This window comes from Heteronotia binoei, chromosome 13 (assembly GCF_032191835.1).
Source record: "Heteronotia binoei isolate CCM8104 ecotype False Entrance Well chromosome 13, APGP_CSIRO_Hbin_v1, whole genome shotgun sequence".
Classification (NCBI taxonomy): domain Eukaryota; kingdom Metazoa; phylum Chordata; class Lepidosauria; order Squamata; family Gekkonidae; genus Heteronotia; species Heteronotia binoei.
In genome coordinates this window covers 8177754-8203486 of record NC_083235.1, presented here as the reverse complement: position 1 = coordinate 8203486, position 25733 = coordinate 8177754, and the positions used below count along the sequence as shown (strand labels likewise).

Here is a 25733-nt window from a genome sequence, read left to right as displayed (position 1 = left end):
TGAGGGTCCATCTAGTCCAGCCTCCTGCCTCACACAGTGGCAACCCAGTTCCTCTGGGGGGCCAACAACAGGGCAGAGAGGCCGAGGCCTTCCCCTGAGAAGAACATCAGGAGAGCCCTGCTGGGTCAGACCAGGGGGGGCCCATCTAGTCCAGCCTCCTGTCTCACACAGTGGCCACCCAGTTCCTCTGCAGGGAGAACAACAGGGCAGAGAGGCTGAGGCCTTCCCTTGAGAAGAACATCAGAAAAGCCCTGCTGGATCAGACCAGGAAGGGTCCATCTAGTCCAGCCTCCTGTCTCACACAGTGGCCAGCCAGTTTCTCTGGAGGGCCAACAACAGGGCAGAGAGGCTGAGGCCTTCCCCTGAGAAGAACATCAGAAAAGCCCTGCTGGGTCAGACCAGGGAGGGCCCATCTAGACCAGCCTCCTGTCTCACACAGTGGCCAGCCAGTTTCTCTGGAGGGCCAACAACAGGGCAGAGAGGCTGAGGCCTTCCCCTGAGAAGAACATCAGAAAAGCCCTGCTGGGTCAGACCAGGGAGGGCCCATCTAGTCCAGCCTCCTGTCTCACACAGTGGCCAACCAGTTCCTCTGGAGGGCCAACAACGGGGCAGAGAGGCCGAGGCCTTCCCTTGAAAAGAACATCAGAAGAGCCTGCTGGGTCAGACCAGGGAGGGTCCATCTAGTCCAGCCTCTTGTCTCACAGTGGCCAAAACACCCTCCAAGTTTAAAAAAGATTGGACCTGGGGGTCCAGTTTTATGAGCCTCCAAAGAAGGTGCCCCTATCCTGCCATTACTTCCAATGGAGGGAAGGCATTGAAAAGGTGGGCGGTCCCTTGAAATGTGATGGTCGGAACTCCCTTTGGAGTTCCATGATGCTTGTCACACCCTTGCTCCTGGCTCCACCCCCAAAGTCCCCAGCTATTTCTTGAATTGGACTTGGCAACCTTAAGTGTAAAGTAGTAGTTCCTTTTCTCCATCTAGAACAGGGGTAGGGAACGTTGGCTCTCCAGATGGTTTTTTTCCCCCTACAACTCCCATCAGCCCCAGCCAGTATGGCCAATGGCTGGGGCTGATGGGAGTTGTAGGCAAAAAAAACATCCGGAGAGCCAACCTTCCCTACCCCTGATTCTAGACCAACTATGGTTGCGGCCTAGCTGATTGGTGGCTGAGGGGAGATGGGAGGAGCTTTTCCCAGGAGGGGCCTGCCAGGAAGAGACCCTGCCCGCCGTCCTCAAACGCACATTGTAAGAAAGCTCACTGCCCTAGGTGATCATGTTGTACAAAGCATCTTTTCAGAGGGACACACTTTTCCATGGCAGGGCAGGCCTCCCAAAACTCAACCAGCTGAAAAGCCCCATCTGGAGCCATATGAAACTGCCTCCTCCACCCCCCACCCCCACGATATCGCTCTTGGTGGGCCGCTCCAGCCTGGTCCTTGCATTTCCCCCAATGGGAGACCCATCTCTTCCCGCCCAAAAAGAGACACATCCCGTTTTTGGCATCAGCAAAGGATTCTTAGCGCTTGCTTCCTTCAGCGACTGCTGGTGTTGAACTGCAGGTGGTACTGGGCGGTGGGGGGGTTGGAGTACACCTCCTTCTCCAGGTACCGTAAGCTGCAAGACACAGAATGGAGAGACGGGGTGTTCGGTGAAGGGCTGGACGTGTCTGAGATGAGCACTGGGGTGGGGCTTAACCCTGGCCTGGGCGGAGTAAAGAGATCATAACTCCTCTTTGGACGCAGGCAGAGAATGGGCGTTGCCCCCGGCTGCTACCGAGGGCCTGTGCGTCTGCAAAAGGCATCTAGTTGTTTAATACGTTGGTTTAAAATGTTTTTTTTGGGGGGGGGCACCTTTCCCCCTTGCAGCACTCAAGGAGGGTAACAAGAGAAATAAGATGATGCTTTGAAAACCCCCAAGACGAATAAAACCGATTATTTTTTTTTTTTAAAGCACACAGCCATAATTCTCTCAAAAGAGGATAGCTAGATTCGAATCCAGGAGCTCGTTAGAGACCAGCCAGATTCTGAGTCAAAGCTCGCTTTGCCAGAGCTACAGTCGAGCCTGGAAGCACCTTAGAGAGTCAACATGGCTTCTCTTACGTTCAGAGGTGGTGGTGCTGTCGTCTGTCTCTGCGCAGCGACCCTGGCCTTCCGTGGCGGTCTCCCGTTTAAGCACTAACCGGGGCCGACGTGGCTTAGCTTGTAAGATTTGACAATATCGGGCTAGCCTGGGCCATCCAGGTCAGGGCAGATACGAACGGAGGTGGTTTGCTGTTGCCTGCCTCTGCGTAGTGACCCTGAGCTTCCGTGGTGGTCTCCCATTTAAGTACCAACCAGGGCTGACCCTGCTTAGCTTCCAAGATTTGACAATATCAGGCTAGCCCGGGCCATCCAGGTCAGGGCAGATAGGCGGTTCGCCATTGCCTGCCTCTGCATAGCAACCCTAGACTTCTGTGGTGGTCTCCCATCCAAGTACTAACTGGGGCCAACCCTGCTTAGCTTCTGAGATCTGATGAGATCAGGCTAGCCTAGGCCATCCAAGTCAGGGCAGAGACAGGCAGACATAGTCTGCCATTGCCTGCCTCTGCGTAGCAACCTTGGACTTCCTTGGTGGTCTCTCATCGAAACCGGGGCTGACCCTGCTTAGCTTCGGAGATCTGATGAGATTAAGCAAGCCTGGCCCATCCAAGTCAGGGCAGAGACAAGCAGAGGTGGTGTTGCCATTGCCTGCCTCTGCGTGGCAACCCTGGGCTTCCTTGGTGGTCTCCCATCCAAGTCCTAACCGGGGCTAGCTTCTGAGATCTGATGGGATTAAGCAAGCCTGGCCCATCCAAGTCAGGGCAGAGACAAGCAGAGGTGGTGTTGCCATTGCCTGCCTCTGCGTGGCAACCCTGGGCTTCCTTGGTGGTCTCCCATCCAAGTCCTAACCGGGGCTAGCTTCTGAGATCTGATGGGATTAAGCAAGCCTGGCCCATCCAAGTCAGGGCAGAGACAAGCAGAGGTGGTGTTGCCATTGCCTGCCTCTGCGTGGCAACCCTGGGCTGCCTTGGTGGCCTCCCATCCAACTGGTGACTCTGCTTAGCTTCCAACGTCAATGTCTATCCAGGTCAGTGCTGACTCCTTGGAGGGGGGGAGCTCCTGCAGGGGAAGTAGGATGGCTCTTGCTGCCCCATCAAGGCAGCCTCCAACCCTTTGCCCGAGGCAGCCCCTCTTCCTTCGTGCCCCACGGTGGAGCCCCTCCCACTCCATCCCCGCTCACTTGGTCTTCTGTGCTTCTGCCAGCTCCCGGTTGTAGGCGTCCAGGCTCTTCCGCAGCTGCAGGCGGAAATCCTGCTCCTGCTCCTCCATCACCATGCCGGCCCGGGCGGCCAAGTGGCGCTGCCGGTCCCATTCCGCCTCCAATTGCTGCCGTTCCTGCCGCAACCTCTAGAGGGGGGCAAGGAGAGCAGCGAGGAAGCATCGGCGCTGGCATGGGAGCGGGGAGATCTCTGCTTCCAATTTCGTTTGGGCCACAAGCTTGGGGGGGAGCTTAGACGAGCCGCTAGTCTTGCAACCTCAGTGGAACCCCCCCCCCCCCGCCCCTTTCTCTTGCCCCCTTTCTTAATAGGGTTACCGCAATGTTCCCTCTACGCCGTGGAGTCTTGTGAGCCAAAATTCTACTGGCATTAAAGTTGGGAGTAGGGTTGCCAAGTCCAATTCAAGAAATTCCTGGGGACTTTGGGGGTGGAGCCAGAAGAGTTTGGGGGGGGTGGAGCCAGGAGACATTGGGGGAGGAGCCAGGGACAAGGGTGTGACAAGCATAATTGAACTCCAAGGGAGTTCTGGCCATCACATTTAAAGGGACGGCACACCTTTTTAAATGCTTTCCTTCCATACGAAATAATGAAGGATAGGGGCACCTTCTTTTGGGGCTCATAGAATTGGACCTCCTGGTCCAATCGTTTTGAAACTTGGGGAGGGGGTACTTTGGGGAGAGGCACTAGATGCTATACTGAAAATTTGGTGCTTCTAACTCAGAAAACAGCTCCCCCAGAGCCCCCGAAACCTCTAGATCAATTCCTCATTATACCCTGTGAGAATTGATCTCCACATAGGAAATAATGAAGTGCTCAGCAGACGTTTCCCTCCTCGCCCCCCGCCCCATTTCTGGCGACTCTGAAGCGAGGGGTTGGCCTCTCTACTCACAAGTCGCTGCCAACTTCTTCAAAGTAACTCAGACACCCCAACCCAAGAGGAAGCCTTTCAATCGGAGACTGAAGCCTCCGGAGGTAGATAGGCACATGGTCCTCTGGGGGTGGGGCTTCCCCCCGCCGGCCAGCTGACTGGGGGCGGGAAGGAGCCTGGGAAAGTGGAAGAATCCCCGCTGGGACCTGGGGATTGGCAAGCCTAGTTGTGAGCTACTGCATAAACTAGTTTGCTCTGGGGCTATTTTTCCTGAGCGAAGACAAAAATGTGTGAGCTGGAGCCCAAAAATCTGTGAGCCAGCTCACACTAACTCAGCTTAGAGGGAACACTGGTTACCAGGCCTTGAATTCAGCAGGAGCTCACAGGAGCACAGCTCCTGAACCTTTCGGAGGGTTCCATCTCCTTCTTCCCACCTACCTACCTTGTCCATTGAATAGTAGGTGCAGCTGCATAACAATCCCTGGATTAGGAGAGCAGGCAGCCAGCCAGCCACCAGGGGCTTTGCCACACCTCCAGCAGTCCTCATTAACCCCTGGAGAAGCCCACTCCACCCTTTCTCCACTTCTTACATGATTCTGGGTGGCGGGTGGCTTGCTGGCCTTTTGACTGTGCGGGAGGGGTAGCCAAGGAGAGCCCCAGGCGAGCGAGGCCTGCTTGGGCTGCCTGAATCTCTAGCCAGTCCAAGCAGGCCTTGCTCACCTGGGGCTCTCCTTTCATGTGTCAGGTTGCTTTTGGCTGGGGGGGCGGCGGCATATGCTAATGAGCTCCACCACCTATTTTTCTACAAAATGACCCGAGGATTACTAATACTCTTATAAGGCTCTTACAAGATATCTTGACTGTGTGACTGAAGATGAGCAGTAGCAGCCATTTTATGGCTGGCTCCGCCTCCTCTGGCAGCCATTTTGTGGCTGAGCCCACCAAGCTGTGTCAGATTTCAAAATGTGCCTGCAGGCTCAAAAAGATTGGGGACCCCTGGACTTTGACGCTCATGTAGGCTTCTAGACAACAAGGAACATGCCAGAGGATGTCATTAGGGTCACAGGAATAAATGATTTTAAAAGACGGTTTGATAGATTCATGGAGGAGAAGTCTGTCAGGGCGACTAGCCGTGGTGTCTCAGGGGAACCTCTGCATTCAGAGGCATTAAACCTCTGTATTCCACAACCAGGAAAGCCTTGGCCTCTCTGCCTTGTTGTTGGCCCTCCAGAGGAACTGGTTGACCACTGTGTGAGACAGGAGGCTGGACTTGATGGACCCTCCCTGGTCTGACCCAGCAGGGCTCCTCTGATGTTCTTCTCAGGGTAAGGCCTTGGCCTCTCGGCCCTGTTGTTGGCCTTCCAGAGGAACTGGTTGACCACTGTGAGAAGGAATGCTGGACTAGATGGACCACTGGTCTGATCCAGCAGGGCTCTTATGTTCTCATGAAGGCCTCAGCCTCTATGCCCTGTTTAACCTCGAGAGGAACTGGCTAGCTTAACTAGTTCAACTAGTTTAACCTCGAGAGGAACTGGCTAGCCAGAGACAGGAGGTTGGACTAGATGGACCCTCACTGATCTGATCCAGCGGGGCTCTTCTGATGTTCTTCTCAGGGGAAGGCCTCGGCCTCTCTGCCCTGCTGCTGGCCCTCCAGAGGAACTGGTTGGCCACTGTGTGAGACAGGAGGCTGGACTAGATGGACCCTCCCTGGTCTGATCCAGCAGGGCTCTTCTGATGTTCTTCTCAGGGGAAGGCCTCGGCCTCTCTGCCCTGTTGTTGGCCCTCCTGAGGAACTGGTTGGCCACTGTGTGAGCCAGGAGGCTGAACTAGATGGACCCTCACTGGTCTGATCCAGCAGGGCTCTCCTGATATTCTTATGCAACTCACACCTCTTGCAGAAGCACCTCTTCCCCCCAGCCCGCATGTCAAGGGGTGGATGGCCTCCTTGCAAGCTCTTTCCTAAGCTGCTCATTCTCTCCACTCCGAACTTGCCTGGTTCTCTTTGCACTGCTCTTTCTGCATTCTTCGTATGGCCTCCAGTTGCTCGGGACTCATCCCCTTCCAGCAGTAGGGGACCATCCGGTGTGGCCCGATCAGGCTTTTGGCCACGTCTGGGTTTTCCGTCAGCAGGTTGCCAGTAAGGTGGTTGTAGATCTCGGTGTTGTTATCGTCCTGTTCCCGCTGTTGGGCCAGACGATGCTTCTCGACGACCTCTGCGGCCTGGTTTAGGGGAGAGGGAGAAAGAGGAGGTTGACAGATACAGAAAGAGCAGCGAATGCTTCAGTCCCGGCTGAAGAAATATCTGGGGATTCTTGGGGTGGAGCCAGGAGACTTTGGGGGCAGAGCCAGGAGACACTGGGGGTGGAGCCAGGAGCAAGGGTGTGACAAGCATCATTGAACTCCAAAGGGAGGTCTGGCATCACATTTAAAGGGACCGCACACCTGCTAAATGCCTTCCTGCCATAGGAAATAATGAAGGATAGGGGCACCTTCTTTGGGGGCTCACCGAATTGAATCCCCTGGCCCAATCCTTTTGAAACTTGGGAGGTATTTTGTGGAGAGGCACTGGATGCTATACTGCAAATTTGGTGCCTCTAACTCAAAAGAACAGCCTCCTCAGAACTCCAGATACCTGCAGATGAGTTCTCCATTATTTCCTATGGGAATAAGTCTCCGTAGGGAATAATGGAGTTCCCAGCAGACATTTCCCTCCCCTCCCCCTGCTTTCTGATGACCCTGAAGCAGGGGGGAGGGCCTCCAAACCAGGGGATCCCCTGCCCCCACCTGGGGATTGGCAACCCTAGTCCTGGCCAATAACCAGCTGTTCTGGCATTGTCTCTGCACCTTGTTGGTCTTACAACCAGGGCACCCCAATCTTTTTGAGCCTGTGGGCACCTTTGCAATTCTGGCACAGCTGGCTGCCTCAGCTAACATTCATTCATAAGGGCATAACATAAGAACCTAAGAGAAGCCATGTTGGATCAGGCCAGTGGCCCCTCCAGTCCAACACTCTGTGTCACATAAGAACATAAGAGAAGCCATGTTGGATCAGGCCAGTGGCCCATCCAGTCCAACACTCTGCGTCACATAAGAACATAAGAGAAGCCATGTTGGATCAGGCCAATGGCCCATCCAGTCCAACACTCTGTGTCACATAAGAACCTAAGAGAAGCCATGTTGGATCAGGCCAGTGGCCCCTCCAGTCCAACACTCTGCGTCACATAAGAACATAAGAGAAGGCATGTTGGATCAGGCCAGTGGCCCCTCCAGTCCAACACTCTGCGTCACATAAGTACTTAAGAGAAGCCGTGTTGGATCAGGCCAGTGGCCCATCCAGTCCAACACTCTGTGTCACATAAGAACATAAGAGTAGCCATGTTGGATCAGGCCAATGGCCCATCCAGACCAACACTCTGCGTCACATAAGAACATAAGAGAAGCCATGTTGGATCAGGCCAGTGGCCCCTCCAGTCCAACACTCTGTGTCACATAAGAACATAAGGGAAGCCATGTTGGATCAGGCCAGTGGCCCATCCAGTCCAACAGTCTGTGTCACATAAGAACATAAGGGAAGCCATGTTGGATCAGGCCAATGGCCCATCCAGTCCAACAGTCTGTCACATAAGAACGTAAGAGAAGGCATGTTGGATCAGGCCAGTGGCCCATCCAGTCCAACACTGTGTCACATAAGAACATAAGAGAAGCCATGTTGAATCAGGCCAGTGGCCCATCCAGTCCAACACTGTGTCACATAAGAACATAAGAGAAGCCATGTTGAATCAGGCCAGTGGCCCATCCAGTCCAACACTGTGTCACATAAGAACATAAGAGAAGCCATGTTGAATCAGGCCAGTGGCCCATCCAGTCCAACACTGTGTCACATAAGAACATAAGAGAAGCCATGTTGAATCAGGCCAGTGGCCCATCCAGTCCAACAGTCTGTCACATAAGAACATAAGAGAAGCCATGTTGAATCAGGCCAGTGGCCCATCCAGTCCAACACTGTGTCACATAAGAACATAAGAGAAGCCATGTTGAATCAGGCCAATGGCCCATCCAGTCCAACAGTCTGTCACATAAGAACATAAGAGAAGCCATGTTGAATCAGGCCAGTGGCCCATCCAGTCCAACACTGTGTCACATAAGAACATAAGAGAAGCCATGTTGAATCAGGCCAGTGGCCCATCCAGTCCAACACTGTGTCACATAAGAACATAAGAGAAGCCATGTTGAATCAGGCCAGTGGCCCATCCAGTCCAACACTGTGTCACATAAGAACATAAGAGAAGCCATGTTGAATCAGGCCAGTGGCCCATCCAGTCCAACACTGTGTCACATAAGAACATAAGAGAAGCCATGTTGGATCAGGCTAATACCATGCCAGGAAGATCCTTGCGCTGTGCCAAGATCCGTATAGTCAGTTGATTCTCCGGTGATCCACTGGAAGTCCTGTCTGCCCCTGTCTACTTTCTAACGGCTGGCAGTATAGCCAGCTTCAAGAGGTGATTGGATAAGCATATCGAGCAGAGGTCCATCAGTGGCTCTTAGCCACAGCGTATTGTTGGAACTCTCTGTCTGGGGCAGTGCTGCTCTGTATTCTTGGTTCTTGGGGGGGGGGGCAACAGTGGGAGGGCTTCTAGTGTCCTGGCCCCACTGGTGGACCTCCTGATCCAACTTGGCTTTTCTTATGTTTTTATGTCTGGGGCAGTGATGCTCAGCCTTCTTGGTGCTTGGAAGGGGGGCAAGAGTGGGAGGGCTTCTGGTGTCCTGGCTCTGCTGGTGGACCTCCTGATGCCACTTGGTTTTTTTGGTATCTGTGTGACACAGAGTGTTGGACTCGATGAGCCACTGGCCTGATCCAACTTGGCTTTTCTTATGCTCTTATGTCTGGGGGAGTGATGCTCTGCCTTCTTGGTGCTTGTGGGGGGGCAAGAGTGGGAGGGCTTCAAGTGTCCTGGCCTCACTGGTGGACCTCCTGATCCAATATGGCTTCTCTTATGCTCTTATGTCTGGGGCAGTGATGCTCTGTATTCTTGGTGCTGGGGGAGGGGGGCAAGAGTGGGAGGGCTTCTGGAGTTCTGGCCCTGCTGGTGGACCTCCTGATGGCACCTGGTTTTTTGCCCACTGTGTGACACAAAGTGTGGGACTGGATGGGCCATTGGCCTGATCCAGCATGGCTTCTCTTATGTTAAAAACACTCAGCGGCCACCAGGAAAGGCTACCAAGCACCACGCTGGGGACATGAGCCTTAGATTGCGCTGCGGCTCGTGTAGCAGAAAGGCAGCTGAGGCAGGGTGGGAATACCTGTGCCGGTTGAAGTCCGCGATCGCCATGGCTTTTGCCCTGCGGCATTCGTCCTCCAGGAGAGCCAGCTCCAAGGCCCGCAGGTCGAGCTCGATCCTCTCTTGTCCTCCAAGGTATCTGCAAGGAAACCACCAGGACTCTGACTCCCAGCCTTTGGGAGTTCTCCTGGCATAAGCCAGGCCAGGCATCAGCATTTTACACAGAGAGGAATTAAAAGGTAGAATTCACTGCCAGGGGATGTTGTGATGGACCCAGGAATAAACAGCCTTCAAAGGAGATTACAACAAAATAAAACAAACTATGCTGTGAAAAATGCCATTACAAAATATAATTCATACAAGGAAAAGAGTGCATTTCAGCAACCTCAGAATTTTGTATACCGCATGTGCATATTTATGCACATATATACACCACTGTGCAAATAGTCCAAAACATCATAAGTCCAGAAAAGAGCTCCAACGGACTGCTAGCAGAGTAAAGCCCGTTTCGGATGGCTAGGTCCTTGCTCCAGGGAGCGTCTTACAAAACTTGCAGCATATGTGTAGAAAATATTCAACTCTTTCACAAATTTATGCACCAAGTTGGAACGCTACTGCCTCCATCTGGTCAGCAAATTAATTGGCCCCTTTGTGGGACAGGAGGCTGGACTGGACAGACCTGCCCTGTTGCTGGTCCTCCAGAAGAACTGAAGGAATAGGGGTTGCCAAATCCAATTAAAGAAATATCTGGGGACTTTGGAGGTGGAGCCAGGAGCAAGATTGTGACAAGTATAATTGAACTCCAGAGGGAGTTCTGGCCATCACATTTAAAGGGGTCGCACACCTTTTAAACGCCTTCCCTCCACTGGAAAAATTGAAGGATAGGGGCACCTTCTTTTAGGGCTCATAGAATTAGGCCCCCTGGTCTTATCCTTTTGAAACTTGGAGGGTATTTTGGGGAGAGGCACTGGATGCTATGCTGCAAATTCGGTGCCTCTTTCTCAAAAAACAGTCCCCCCCCCCAGAGCCACAGATACCCACAGATGAATTCTCCATTATACCCTATGGGAATCAGTCTCCATAGGGAACAACGGAGTGCCTGGCAGACATTTCCCTCCTCTCCCCTCACCCCCGCCTTCTGATGACCCAGAAGTGGGGAGAAGGCCTCTAAACTCGGGGATCCCCTGTCCCCACCTGGGGATTAGATAGTCAAATAGGAAATATAGATTGGTAAAACAGGAAAAAACAGCACATAACTATATAAGCTGCAATATAAGTGTGCAAACACTCTTTACTGAACTATTGTTTCAAAATTGTTTCAAGTGTCTCTTAAAGCAAAACACAATCTACAGCTCACATCACACACCTTGTTTGTCGTCAGGTATACAGTCTGCTTCCGTTGACAGACGCAGTCCGGCCAGTGGAAGTGTAAACGAAACACGGATTAAACCCAGGACTCATGTAGCCGCTGCACCTGTTGAATTACTGACTGTATATACAAAGAGGAGCAACCAGGTGGATCTGTGTCTGTCAACAGAAGGATATAAAGGCAGGAGACTGTATACCTGACGACAAACGAAGGTTTTTGATGTGAACTGTAGACTGTGTTTTGCTTTAAGAGACGCTTGAAACAATTTTGAAACAATATTTCATTGAGCGCTGAAAAGTTTTGTTTGTTTTCAGATAAAAAGAAAGAGGGAAGGGAAAGTGGAAACAGAAAAGTAATAATACAGCTGACAAGACAATCATAATCCTTTCTGCATGGCAGTGAATCGTTAAAATAAAATGTTTTTAGCATGTTACACGCTTCACATCTTATCACTATAATTTGTATAAAATCTTATAACAATTGTAAGTCTTCATTTAACCTATCTATTTTTTAATTCTACTTCTATTGTATATATATCATATATGTAATATATTTAGTAAAAGATAAAAATGAAAGTTTACACCAGCAAATCTTAAGTAAATCTTAGGTCTTAAATATCTAACCACACATATAGTTTCTCCCAATATTTTCTTGCTTCCTCCTTTGAAGCAATATTTCAGTAGAGTGTTTGCGCACTTATATTGCAACATATAGTTACGCTACCTTTACTACCTTTACCTTTTTACCTTAAGAGCCCCATGGTGCAGAGTGGTCAAGCTGCAGTACTGCAGTCGGAGCCCTCTGCTCACGACCTGATCCCAGCGGAAGATGGTTCAGGTAGCCGGCTCCAGGTTGACTCAGCCTTCCACCCTTCCGAGGTCGGTCAAATGAGCCCCTAGCTTGCTGGGGGGAAAGCGTAGATGACCGGGGAAGGCAACGGCAAACCACCCCGTCAAAAGTCTGCCGTGAAAATGTGAAAGCAACGTCACCCCAGAGTCGAAAAACGACTGGTGTTTGCATAGGGGACTACCTTTTTTTACCTTTATTTGTGAGTTTCCTGCATTGTGTGCAAAGAGCCCCGTGGTGCAGAGTGTTAAAGCTGCAGTACTGCAGTCCTAAGCTCTGCTCACGACCTGAATTTGATCCCTGGCGGAAGCTGGGTTTTCAGGTAGCCAGCTTGAGGTTGACTCAGCCTTCCATCCTTCTGAGGTCGGTCAAATGAAGACCCAGCTTGCTGGGGGCGAAAGCGTAGATGACTGGGGAAGGCAATGGCAAACCACCCCGTAAAAAAAAAAGATCTGCCGTGAAAGAGTTGTGAAAGCAACGTCACCCCAGAGTCGAAAAACGACTGGTGCTTGCGCAGGAGACTACCTTGACCTTTTTACCTTTTGTGCTTTTCCTGTTTTACCCACCTGGGGACTGGCAACCCTTCCCAGCTTGACCCCTCCCCTGCAGAACCACCAGGGAGCTCTTGCACCACCCCCATCGCCGACTCGCCTGCGTATTTGCGGTCTGCCAGGGCCTTTTCCCGCTCCGCCCGCTGGTCCTCCAGCTCCTGTCGGTTCTTCTCCTTCAGCAGCTTCTGCTTGACGGCGTGGTTGAGATCCTCGCCGGCAAAGCGCTGCAGGCTCGATGGGCCGCAGCGGGGGTCGTCATCGCTCACGCGGGCTGGGTGCCCCTTACGCACCGCCTCGGGGTCGTGGATGTCCCACTCCCGCCGGGTGGGGGGCTGCTGCTTCTGCTGCTGGAAGTCCACCAGCTCCTGGTGGAGCCGCTTTTTCCGCTGCTGCTCCTCTTCCTCCAGCATCTGGGCGATCTTGTCATATTGGACCCGGTCCGCATCTGTGTGGAAGGACGACGGGATGTTGTGGGGGGAGGTGGGGCTGAGAGAGCTCTGACAGAAGCTGCCCTTTCGAGACAGCTCTGCCAGAGCAGTGGCTGACCCAAGGCCATTCCGGAAGCTTCGAATGGAGGAGTGAGAAATCGGACCTGGTTTTCCCAGATGAGAGTCCGCACACTTCACCACTACACCATCAAGGCCATAAGAGAAGCCATGTTGGATCGGGCCAATGGCCCATCCAGCCCAACACTCTGTGTCACACAGTGGCCAAGAAAATTAGGAGGTCCACCGGTGGGGCTAGAAGCCCTCCCACTGTTGCCCCCCCAGCAAGCGCCAAGAATACAGAGCATCACTGCTCCAGACATAAGAGAAGCCATGTTGGATCAGGCCAATGGCCCATCCAGCCCAACACTCTGTGTCACACAGTGGCCAAGAAAATTAGGAGGTCCACCGGTGGGGCTAGAAGCCCTCCCACTGTTGCCCCCCAACAAGCGCCAAGAATACAGAGCATCACTGCTCCAGACATAAGAGAAGCCATGTTGGATCAGGCCAATGGCCCATCCAGCCCAACACTCTGTGTCACACAGTGGCCAAGAAAATTAGGAGGTCCACCGGTGGGGCTAGAAGCCCTCCCACTGTTGCCCCCCAACAAGCGCCAAGAATACAGAGCATCACTGCTCCAGACATAAGAGAAGCCATGTTGGATCAGGCCAGTGGCCCATCCAGTCCAACACTCTGGGTCACATAAGAACATAAGAGAAGCCATGTTGGATCGGGCCAATGGCCCCTCCAGGTCAACACTCTGTGTCACACAGGGGCCAAGAAAACCAGAAGCCATCAGGAGGTCCACTGATGGGGCCAGGACACTAGAAGCCCTCCCACTGTTGCCCCTCCCAAGCACCCAAGAATACAGAAATCACTGCCCCAGACAGAGAGTTCCATCTAGTCCAGGGGTAGAGAACAGTGGCTGGGGCTGATGGGAGTTGTAGGCAAAAGACACATCGGGAGAGCCACTGTTCCCTACCCCTGATCAAGTCCAACCCCCTGCTCAATGCAGGATCAGCCTACGGCATCCCTGACAAGTGTCTGTCCAGCTGCTGCTTAAAGACTGTCAGCGAGGGAGAGCTCCCCGCCTGTCTCGGGAACTGGTCCCACCGCTGAACAGCTCTTACAGGAAAACAGGCTCTTCCCGATATTTATTTATTTATTTATCACGTTAGCTTTATATCCCGCCCGCTCCACGAAGACTCAAGGCGGCTAGCGACGTACAGCAAACAGCGTTAAAGCAGTAAAAACAACCCGATAAAATCACAATGGTGCTACTTCGTCTGTCCTCGGCAGGATCAAGGAGCATCTCCCTCTCTCCAAAGCTGTCAGGTCCCAGGCAGTTGGCACGAATACGGGAAAGGTCCAGGTGAGGCGGCAGCCCTCTCCCGTTAGAGGAACGTCATCCGGAACAATTCGGCCTCATGGCTTCTGGGAGGGAGTCCCGGATTATTGGGGCTGCCACCGAGAAGGCTCTGGTAGGGTTGCCAATCCCCAGGTGGGGGCAGGGGATTCCCTGGTTTGGAGGCCCTCCCCCCGCTTCAGGGTCGTCAGAAAGCAGGGGGAGGGGAGGGAAATGTCCGCTGGGAACTCTGTTATTCCCTATGGAGATTTATTCCCATAGAAAATAATGGAGAATTGATCCGCGGGTATCTGGGAGGGGGCTGTTTTTTTGAGGTAGAGGCACCAAATTTTCAGTACAGCATCTAGTGCCTCTTCCCGAAATATCCCCCAAGTTTCAAAACGATTGGACCGGGGGGGGGTCTAATTCTATGAGCCCCCAAAGAAGGTGCCCCCTATCCTTCATTATTTCCTTTGGAAGGAAGGCATTGAAAAAGTGCGCCGTCCCTTTAAATGTGAGGGCCAGAACTCCCTTTGGAGTTCAATGATGCTTGTCACAGCCTTGATCTTGGCTCCACCCCTAATGTCTCCCGGCTCCACCCCCAAAGTCCCCAGATATTTCTTGAATTGGACTCGGCAACCCTAGGCTCTGGTGGGATTTAGCCTAGCCTCTTTTAGCCCAGGGACGACCAAAAGATTGTGAGAACTTGACTGAAGTGCGCTCTGCAGAACACGTGGGGCAAGGCTGTCCCGCAGATAGACAGATATCCAGTCGATACCTTCCCGCCCTTAATTTAAACTCATGATTGCGAGTCCTCTCCTCTGCTGTCACCAGCAACAGCTCCCTGCCCTCCCATAAGTGACATGGCCATGTCCCCCCCTCCGCCTCCTCTTCTCCAGACTGGACCTTTCCAAGTCCCTCAGTCTTTCCTCCCGGGACTTCTTGATCTCCAGGACCCTGACCATCCTTGTTGCTCTCCCCTGCGCCCCGCTCCATTCTGTTCACCTCCTTCTTGAAGTTGAAGCCTCCGGAACTGCACACAATTTCTCCAGGCGTGACCAGTGCAGTGTAAAGCAGAGTAGCAACACCTTGTGGAACTTCGCGTTGGAGACTGGTGCGTGGCTCCCGAGTCATTCAAAGAGCATCGCCAAATACCCTCGACAGAAGGGTAAGAGGCTGGCTGGCTGATGAATTGAATTCCCCACTGGCCAGCAATCCTGGATGAGCGATTAACGCGTGGAATTCATTGCCATGGGAGGTGGCAGCAACTACAAGAGTAGACAGCTTCAAGAGGGGATTGGATAAGCACATGAAGCAGAGGTCCACCAGTGGCTATTAGCAACAGCATTTTGTTGGAACTCTCTGTCCGGGGCAGTGATGCTCTGTATTCTTGGTGCTTGGGGGGGAAGGGAAACAGTGGGAGGGCTTCTAGTGTCCTGGCCCCACTGATGAACCTGGTGATGGCTCCAAGTTTTTTTGGCCACTGTGTGACACAGAGTGTTGGACTGGCTGGGCCATTGGCCTGATCCAACACGGCTTCTCTTATGTTCTTCTGTGACACAGAGTGTTGGACTGGATGGGCCACTGGCCTGATCCAGCATGGCTTCTCTTATGTTCTTATGTGACATAGAGTGTTGGAATGGATGGGCCATTGGCCTGATCCAACATGGCTTCTCTTATGTTCTTATGTGACACAGAGTGTTGGACTGGATGGGCCATTGGCCTGATCCAGCATGGCTTCTCTTATGTTCTTATGTGACATAGAGTGTTGGCCTGGGTGGGCCATTGGCCTGATCCAACATGGCTTCTCTTCTGTTCTTATGTCTGAGGCAGTGATGCTCTGTATCCTTGGTGCTTGGAGGGCGGGGCAACAGTGGGAAGGCTTCCGGTGTCCTGGCCCCACTGATAGACCTGATGGCACCTGGGTTTTTTTGGCCACTGTGTGACACAGAGTGTTGGACTGGCTGGGCCATTTGTCTGATCCCACATGGCTTCTCTTATGTTCTTTGTTCTTATGGCAAAAGCCCAATCAGAGGAGAAACCTGGCATTTTGGGCAGGAGCTCACAGGAGCAGAGCTCTAGACCCTCTAAATTTTATTATGCTCTTTTATCCTTAACCCCCCCCCCCAAAAAAAAAGTTGCTTCTGGGTTCCGTTGTTGAACCCCCCTGTGAGAATTCTGCTCAACTCTAAAATATGAAAAACTTTCTAATATTTTCCTCCACAAAAAATGGGGAAATAACCAAAACATATAAAGCAGACAGACTGAAATCTTCCTCGGGCTGTGGCCACATAGGAGAGAGTCATTTAAAAAGTATGAGGGGAGCAGCCTTCCCTCTATTCCAATGTATTTCTCTTTTAGAATATTGTATCCGAATAATGTTTTTTTGTATTGACATACTCAAATAAAGGATACTGGCTGTTTCTCATTACATATCTCCCACTATATTTCAATGTACTCTTTTTTGAAGGGCAAACTGGAATTTTGTTTATATGTGTGTTACGTGTTTAAATCAAACCTCTGAGAAAACTATGCCCTTGTTTTAACCCAGAGCTAACATTACAACAGACTCTCATTTATTGCACTTCTCACCCAGGATACTTAATGGGTTTAGTACATGGATATCAATCTGCCATTCCAACTTAATTACCCTTCGTTGTTGTTTCAGTCCCAGTTAGCATAAACTAACTAACACCGGACCCCAACTTGTGACTCTTTCAATCTGCTAAAAAAAACATTTTCATGACTTTGCATGGTAACTCACTGCCCACTTTCTCCATATTTAGGACTGCTTGCCATTCCATACTTTCGTCTGATGAAGTGTGCTTCTAGCACACGAAAGCATACATTTCGAATAAATCTTTCTTTGTCTTAAAGGCGCCACTTGACTCCTACTTTATTTTATTGCTTCAGACCAACACAGCTGCCCACTTGGATCTAAGTTAGGGATTATTAGGAAAGGGACTGAAAAAAAACCCAGCCGATGTTATAGTGCCCCTGGATAAATCCAGAGTCGGAAACGACTGGTGCTTGCAAAGGGGACTACCTTTCCCTTTTTATAAATCTATGGGGTAGCTTCATATGTACAGTTCTGGTCAGGGGTCGTTTTGTCAAAAAATAGGTGGTGACGCTCATTAGCATAACTCATTAGCATATGCCGCCCCCCCCACCAGCCCAAAGCAACCAGACGCAAAAAAGGAGAGCCCCGGGCGAGCGAAGCCTGCTTGGGCTGGCTAGAGATCCAGCCAGCCCAAGCAGGCCTCGCTCACCTGGGGCTCTCTTGGGCCGCCCCTCTCACAGTCAAAAGGCCAGCAAGCCACCCAAAATCACATAAGAAGTGGCGAAAGGGCAGGGCGGACTTCTCCAGGGGTGAATGAGGGCTGCTGGGGGCGTGGCTCCGGCTTTGTTCTACTATTGCTTCAGACCAACACGGCTGCCCGCCTGGATCCCTCTAAGCTGAGTTAGTGTGAGCTAGATCCCTCTAAGCTGAGTTAGTGTGAGCTAGCTCACGGCTCTTTGGCCTCCGGCTCACACATTTTTATCTTAGCTCAGGAAGGAGGGCCTCACAGCAAACTCATTTATGCAGCAGTCAAATTGCTCGCTCACGGCTCAATTTATGAGCAATTTGACTGCTCATTTATGCAGCAGTCAAATTGCTCGCTCACGGCTTCCTTGCTAGGAGCTCACAAAGTTGAATTTTTGCTCCGCACCTTGGAGGGAGCGTTGATGATGCCCCTTCTAATTCAGGAAGCATTTGAAGGTAGACGCTCAGATGTAGGGGCTGAGATGCCCCTTCTAATTCAGGAAGCATTTGAAGGTAGACGCTCAGCCGATATAATTTAGTACCCCTTCTGGTGATGTCAGGGGTGTGTGGCAGATGCAAATGAGTTGTGCTAATGAGCTCCGGTGCCTCTTTTTCTAAGAAATGACCCTTGCGGGAGACCCTTACCGAAAGCTTCGTCCCGCCGCTTCTCTGCTTCCTCTCTCAGCTTCCGCTCTTCCACCTGGCTCTTCAGGCCTTCGAGATCCACCTTCGAGGAGAGAAGTGGCCCTTGGCAGTGTCGGATTAAACCCTAAGGAGGCCCCTAGGCAGTCGAAATCTTGGGGGCCCCCCTCACAAATTATTTCAGTGTTGGAGCACCTGCCCCGCCACCCACGGCCCCGTTGCAGCCTACTGGCACCTTCTCAAAAGCCCCTTTGACAAAGCTGCAGGGGAGAGGCAGAGGAGAAGAAGAAGAATTGCAGATTTATACCCCGCCCTTCTCTCTGAATCAGTCTCACAGCGGCTCACAATCTCCTTTCCCTTCCTCCTCCACAACAGACACCCTGTGAGGCAGGTAGGGCTGAGAGGGCTCTCCCAGAAGCTGCCCTTTCAAGGACAGAGTCTCAGAGCAGCCTACAATCTCCTTTACCTTCTCCCCTCACAACAGACACCCTGTGAGGTGGGTGGGGCTGAGAGGGCTCTCACACCAGCTGCCCTTTCAAGGACAGTCTCAGAGCGGCCTATGATCTCCTTTATCTTCTCCCTCCACAACAGACACCCTGTGAGGTGGGTGGGGCTGAGAGAGCTCTCACACCAGCTGCCCTTTCAAGGACAGTCTCAGAGTGGCCTACAATCTCCTTTACCTTCTCCCCCCACGACAGCCTGTGAGGTAGGTGGGGCTGAGACGGCTCTCACAGCAGCTGCCCTTTCAAGGACAGTCTCAGAGCGGCCTACAATCTCCTTTACCTTCTCCCCCCACAACAGACACCCTGTGAGGTGGGTGGGGCTGAGAGGGCTCTCACAGTAGCTGCCCTTTCAAGGACAGAGTCTCAGAGCGGCCTACAATCTCCTTTATCTTCTCCCCCCACAACAGACAACCTGTGAGGTGGGTGGGGCTGAGAGAGCTCTGACAGAAGCTGCTCTTTCAAGGACAACTCCTACAAGAGCTATGGCTGACCCAAGGCCATTCCAGCAGCCACAAGTGAAGGAGTGGGGAATCAAACCCGATTTTCCCAGATAAGAGTCCACGCACTAAACGACTGCACCAAACTGGCTCCTGGAGGCAAACTTGGTGACAACGCCAGCAGCAGCAGCTGCACCGGGCAAGTCGGGCAAAGAGAGGCACGTGCAGGCTGGGAAGGGGAAAACCAGGGGGGGGGGGAGCTGGCTCGGGACCCCTAACGGTGCGGGGGCCCATAAGCCAGTGCCTACTTGGCCAAATTGTTAATCCAGCCCGGAGTAAGTGGCAGCTCAGAGCCAGGCCGTTGCAGAAGCACGTTCTTCTGGGAATGGAACGTGGGCGTCTCGCCCTCCCCGGATGCAAACAACAAAAGAATCCCTGTGGTACCTTAAAGACCAGCGCTTTGAGCCTCTTCTGTCGCACAGCCTTCAAGTGCCACGGGAGGCTTTTGTGGTTTTGGCAACAACAAATAGACTCGCCCGGCTACCCTTTCCGGAATCCTTCCCCGGGGTGGACCCATTTCCTCCCACTCGCTCTTGTGTTCTTTTTCCCAGGCCAAATGGAGTCCTGCTGATCCTTTTCACATATCCCTTTTTTGGTGGGCTTGGAAGAGAAAAGGAGGGAAAGAAAGGAACGTGTGGCTGCAGGACGGGTCTCTGCCCCTCCCGCTGGTGGAAAAAACAACAAACATGGGATCACAGTTCGTAGCAGGGGAGATACAAACACTGGGATATGCTGGACAACTCATTTAATAAAACTAAATTCAGTGTGTGTATTGGGAGAATAAGAAGATACTGGATTTATAACCTGCCCTCTGCTCCAAATTTCAGAGTCTCCAAGGGGCTCACAATCTCCTTTATCTTCCTCCCCCCACAACAGACACCCTGTGAGGTGGGTGGGGCTGAGAGGGTTCTCACAGCAGCTGCCCTTTCAAGGACAGAGTCTCAGAGCGGCCTACAATCTCCTTTCCCTTCCTCCCCCACAACAGACACCCTGTGAAGTGGGTGGGGCTGAGAGGACTCTCACAACAGCTGCCCTTTCAAGGACAGAGTCTCAGAGCGGCCTACAATCTCCTTTCCCTTCGTCCCCCACAACAGACACCCTGTGAGGTGGGTGGGGCTGAAAGGGCTCTCCCAGAAGCTGCCCTTTCAAGGAAAGAGTCTCAGAGCTGCCTACAATCTCCATTCCCTTCCTCCGCCACAACAGATACCCTGTGAGGTGGGTGGGACTAAGAGAGCTCTCCCAAAAGCTGCCCTTTCAAGGACAACTCTGCAAGAGCTACGGGTGACCCAAGGCCATGCTAGCAGGTGCAAGTGGAGTAGTGGGGAATCAAACCCCGTTCTCCCAGATAAGAGCCTGCACACTTAACCACTACACCAAAATGGCTCTGGAGGAAGGCAGTCCTTTCTAAACAGATGCAAAAGCCTTCTAGATTTGGCAGGCAAAATGCTCTCTGCAGCCTCTTTATTTCCTTCAAAATTAGCATCCTCTCAGTGCCACTTAAGTGGTTAAATTTATATGGAGCAAGCCAGTCCTGAACCGGACCAGATGCAAAAGCTTTTTGCATTTAAAAGGTAGTCCCCTGTGCAAGCACCGAGTCATTACTGACCCATAGGGTGACGTCACTGACTTGGCTGACTTTTTTATGGGGTTTGCTGTTGCCTTCCCCCGTCATCTACACTTTCCCCCCAGCAAGCTGGGGACTCGTTCTACCAACCTCGGAGGGATGGAAAGCTGAGTCAACCTTGAGCCGGCGACCCGAACCCAGCTTCTGCCAGAATCGAGTTCAGGTCGTGAGCAGAGCTTAGGACTGCAGTACTGCAGCTTTACCACTCTGCGCCTCTTCCGAATTTAGGTGCCAGCAGTGTTCGGAAGGCTTTTGCAACTGTTAAAGAAGAGTTTCAGAACCGGCTTGCTCCTAAATTAAATACTTAAGTGATTTTAAAAAAGAGAGAGAGCATTTTGCCAGCAAAAGAGCATTTGGCTGTGGCGGAATTTATTCTAAGTTGGCCCTCTTTATGATCTTAGACATACTCTTAAACATACTCTTTATGAAACTGCCTACAAGAACTCTTTCTGAAAGTAGCCATGCTCTTATGAAATGAGCACTAAGCCCTTCAAACTCCTTAGAAGCCTCTCTCTCTCTATGATTTTTGGCTGCAGTTATGAACTTGGCCACCAGAATCAGGCCCCTGGAGGGCTCCTATCAGGCCCTCGAGAAACTGGCTGTCATCGGCTTCCTCTCTCTTGCTTCCTTCTGCACAACAGCTTGCATTGCCAGGCTTGCTCAATCACACAGGAGCTACAGAGCAAAACCTCTATTTTCTCCATTGGCTGAGGCTCCTCCCTTGGGGAGAAAGGGGGAAAGGGAGAGCTTCCTTTGCCAGGCTCTCTCAATCGCAAAGCAGAGCTACTGAGCCAAGCCTCACTTCCTTCTTTTGGCTGAGGCTCCTCCCTCTCCTGGCCCCCTGGGGAAGGAAGGAAAGAGCCAGAGCTTCCTTTGCCCAGTTCCCTGTTTCCCATGGGAGAAATTCAAAGAAAGCCCCTTTTAAGCGAACGAGTGCTAAGGTTTTACACATTTTAAGTTTGTCTTTGTCCTTTATAAAATTTATATCTCTGCTATCTCATCTTAAATAGGTACACACATGGCCCAGCCCAGCTCAGCCCAACCTGAAATGGTCCAGCCCAACAAGGTCTCATTTATGTCACATCCGGCCCTCATAACAGATGGGTTTGACACCCCTGATCTAGAGCATAGCCTCTACTAAGACCTGGGGCTTTGATTGTAAATGCTAACATGTAACTAATAGGGGAAGTAGGGCTACCAAACTGCCAGACCGAGCGAGGAATCTCCCACCCGGGAGGTTCTCAACCCAATGTGGGCCGGCGGGGGGGGGGGGGAAGCTCCCCTTGCGTTGCTGGCGCAATGACGTCACCCAGAAGTGATGTCATCAAAATGGGAGCCGCTCTAGGCGTTTCCGGGGAAAACTCTGTGGTTTTCCCAGATGCTCTAGTCCAGTGTTTCCCAACGTGGGCGATATTGTCCCCTCAGGGCACCGGAACAATCCAGGGGAGTGGCAGTAGCCTTGGGTGCAATCGGGGCGGTGGGGCGTTGAATAAAACTAAGGGGGCGGTGGAAGCATAAAGGGAGAAGAGAAGAGAGTGGGAGGTGTCAAAACATCACGTTTCTGGGAAGGGTCCAGAATTTCTAATCAGTGTCTTCTGTAGTCCGAGCAAGTGGGAGTAGGTGGGGTACGTGACCGTCTCGGGTGCCACCCTGCCTGGGGGTAATGCTGGGCACCCCCTTACTCCCCCTTCCCATGTGGCACGATTGCACCAGCCAGCAGGCAAGCCAAGAGCCCCGGATGGCGCTGCTGCGCCACTGCCTTGCTTTGCAGGGCAAACGTTGCCTGCGCAGGGGCATCTGCCAAGGGAGCCTCCGAAGAGCACCCCATTTTACTGCTATCTGCTGCTTTGGGGTTGAAAGAGGATGGACAGCAGCACTTTCCCATTGCGCTAGCTGGAGCTGAAGATTTCCAGGGGGGCGCTGAGTATTTTTGTTTTTGTTTTTTTTTCTGAAAAGGGGGCATTAGGCCAAACAAGTTTGGGAACCTCTGCTCCTAGCCACTTGGGAGGTAAAAGTCTATGGTACAATAGGCACCGTAGAATTTTAACCTCCCAAATAGCTAGAGTGTCCGGGAAAACCATATGAACATATGAAGCTGCCTTCTACTGAATCAGACCCTTGGTCCATCAAAGTCAGTCTTGTCTTCTCAGACTGGCAGCGGCTCTCCAGGGTCTCAAGCTGAGGTTTTTCACACCTATTTGCCTGGACCCTTTTTAGTTGGAGATGCCAGGGATTGAACCATAGAGTTTCCCCAGAAATGCCGACAGCGGCCCCCCCCCGCACAGGCGCCACCATTTTGATGACCTCACTTCCGGGTGATGTCATTGCGTCGCGTGCGATGAAGAGGACTTGGCGACCCTAAGGGGAAGTCCCTATTGGGACTTATATTTTTCATTATTGCTTTATTGCAGGAGTGGCCAAGGGTAGCTCTCCAGGTGTTTGTTGCCTATAACTCCCATCAGCCCCAGCCATTGGCCATGCTGACTGGGGCTGATGGGAGTTGTAGGCAAAGAACATCTGGAGAGCTACCGCTGGCCACCCCTGGTAGAGCATCTGCTTGGGAAGCAGAAGGTCCCAGGTTCAATCGCCGGCATCTCCAAAAAAGGGTCCAAGCAAATAGGTGTGAAAAACCTCAGCTTGAGACCCTGGAGAGCCGCTGCCAGTCTGAGAAGACAATACTGACTTTGATGGACCAAGGGTCTGATTCAGTATAAGGCAGCTTCATATGTTCATATGTTCATACTTTATGCTTGACGAAATTCTAACTGTGTAGCTGTTTTCTGTTTTGTTCTCTATCCATATATTTTAAGCCTTCTATCTCATGTAAAAACTGAAATGGGCTAAGTTTATCTAACTGCTTTGTTTTCTATCCATTTGAAGCCTTCAGTCTAAAGGAGAAACTTGGAGTCTAATAAACTGTTTTCTTTTCTAAACATGGAGTCTAAGAAAGTTTATCTAAGAGGTCTTAAAACTTATTAGTGAGTAGGTATTTGCCTTCTGATAACTGCAGATTGTTTTGGTTCCTGCAGGTTTTGATTTGGGGGTTTAATATTCTTGGGGGTACAATAGAAATCCCCCAACATGGCTTGCTCCCAATACACACACTGAATTATACAAGAGGCTGAATGCTTTGAAATATATAGGAATAATCGGCTTTTTTTTAAACAGGAACGCACAGGAACACAGTTCCAGCTGGCTTGGCATCAGAAGATGTGGCCTAATATGCAAATGAAATCCTGCTAGGCTTTCTCTACAAACAAGCCCTGTGTGAAACAATGGTGATGTCAGGGGGTGTGGCTTAATATGCAAATGTGTTCCTGCTGGGCATTTCTACCAAAAAAGCCCCTGGGAATAGTCCTGAGGAAGACTTTGACGAATTGAACCCATATCCGGGTGCTCATTGGCAGGGTTCGTTTTGTAGAAAAATAGGTGATGGAGCTCATTAGCATAACTCATTGGCATATGCCGCCCGCCCCCCCAACCAGCCAAAAGCAACCTGATGCAAAAAAAGGAGAGCCCTGGGCGAGGGAGGCCTGCTTGGGATGGCTAGAGATCCAGCCAGTTCAAGCAGGCCTCGCTCACCTGGGGCTCTCCTTAGCCACCGCCTCCCACAGTCAAAAGGCCAGCAAGCCACCTGCTGTCCAAAATCACATAAGAAGTGGAGAAAGGATGGTGCAGGCTTCTCCAGGGGTGAATGAGGGCTGCTGGGGACGTGGCAAAGCCCCTGGTGGCTGGCCGGCTGCCCGCTCTCCTAATTCAGGGATTGTTATGCAGCTGCACTTCCTATTCAGTGGACAAGGTAGGTGGGGAGGAAGAGGGGGAACCCTCAGAAAGGTTCAGGAGCTGCCCTCCTGTGAGCTCCTGCTGAATTCAAGGCCCGCTCCTTGGGATGGACTTTTCTTTGTAACACGGTAAGGTTGTACTTCTTTATAATGTGACAAAAGATCTGTAAGATTCTCGATCAAAGTATTCTTGATAAAAGTGTTCATTAAATGTGTTAGCCGGCATATGACAGTGTTTGTCTGTTTGTATCTCCTCCCATGCAGACGCTGTACTCAAAAAGCTCTAAATGTGGTGCAATTCACAGACTGTGCTCCGAATGTTACTCAAGCGTTCGCAGCGTCACCAGACTCAGGTACAAAGGCAGCATGGGTGTGCCCCGATGCCTATCTCTGCTCTCAGATGAGCTGAGGGGGCCAAAGCCGTCCACGAACCCGGAGAGAAAGATATATATATTTTTCTGCAGACTGTTGGCCACCCTGCGAGAGAACCACGCCAGAGGTTCCTGCCAGCCCCTATCCCCAAACACAGCCCCATCTCACAGCCGCGCAAGAATTCTCACTCCCATCTTGCGGTAGCGCGCATTGAAGATCCGACTCTGCCTCTGTTTCTCGCGGTTCCTGCGGGCCTCGATAGCAGTCGCCTCTGTGGGATCCGGCTGGAGGTCCACTTTGTGCATTTCGGCACCTGCGCATATGGGACAAGGATGTGTGAGGGAGGGGGGTGAGAGAGAGAATGCCACACGTCTACTCTGCTCCAACTTCCCTATGAAGAAAGGTTAAAACACTTAGGGCTTTTTAGAAGATAAAAAGAAGATATTGGATTTATATCCTGACCTCCACACAACAGTGGGGCTGAGAGAGCTCTGACAGAAACTGCCCTTTTAAGGACAACCCCTACCAGAGCTAAGGCTGACCCAAGGCCATTCCAGCAGGTGCAAGTGGAGGAGTGAGGAATCCAACCCAGTTCTCACTGGGGTGTAAAGCCATAGGGCCCCTCCCCCCCCCAAGCAGCTATTTCCTTTAAAGCAACTGATAGCTTTAACATAGGGACCGGTTGCAATTCCGGGAGATCTCCCGGGCCCACCTGGAGATTGGCAAGCTTGATGCTCCTTGCATTTTCCCACCCACCCCTGCTTCAGACCAACTGTACCTTTATTATCCCAGCCCTCAAAATCTCGCCTCCTGGCTCTGCACCTTGGCAGCTCTCACTGTTTACCTCCTTGTCTCTATGACAACGGGACGGTCCATGTAAGTCTCCTCCCCCCTTCGGAAAAGAGAGTTTTGGTTGAACCCAAGCGTATGCAAATTTGAAAAACCAGCGGACCTATCGTGGAACGGTG

At 51.8% G+C, this 25733-nt stretch overlaps 1 protein-coding gene across 1 annotated transcript; it reads right to left on the bottom strand.

The window, feature by feature from the left end:
• Nucleotides 1-1503: 1503 nt before the first annotated feature.
• RIBC1 (RIB43A domain with coiled-coils 1) lies at nucleotides 1504-25670 on the bottom strand. The gene is made up of 8 exons (XM_060252613.1): nucleotides 25610-25670; nucleotides 24954-25078; nucleotides 17991-18072; nucleotides 12308-12656; nucleotides 9474-9584; nucleotides 6156-6390; nucleotides 3259-3425; nucleotides 1504-1614 (listed from the first exon to the last, which is right to left on the bottom strand). The coding sequence occupies exons 2-8, from the start codon at nucleotides 25068-25070 to the stop codon at nucleotides 1533-1535; spliced, it is 1143 nt and encodes a 380-aa protein (XP_060108596.1). The 5' UTR covers nucleotides 25071-25078; nucleotides 25610-25670; the 3' UTR covers nucleotides 1504-1532.
• Nucleotides 25671-25733: the final 63 nt, after the last annotated feature.

Excerpts from the sequence above, each read along its gene's own strand:
- RIBC1 (XM_060252613.1), bottom strand. The coding sequence starts at position 25,070 with ATGCACAAAGTGGACCTCCAGCCGGATCCCACAGAGGCGACTGCTATC. Across the intron at positions 3,426-6,155 it reads AGCAGTGCAAAGAGAACCAG|AGGTTGCGGCAGGAACGGCA; the intron begins GCAAGTTCGGAG and ends GCCCCCCTCTAG. Across the intron at positions 1,615-3,258 it reads GCAGAAGCACAGAAGACCAA|CTTACGGTACCTGGAGAAGG; the intron begins GTGAGCGGGGAT and ends TGTGTCTTGCAG.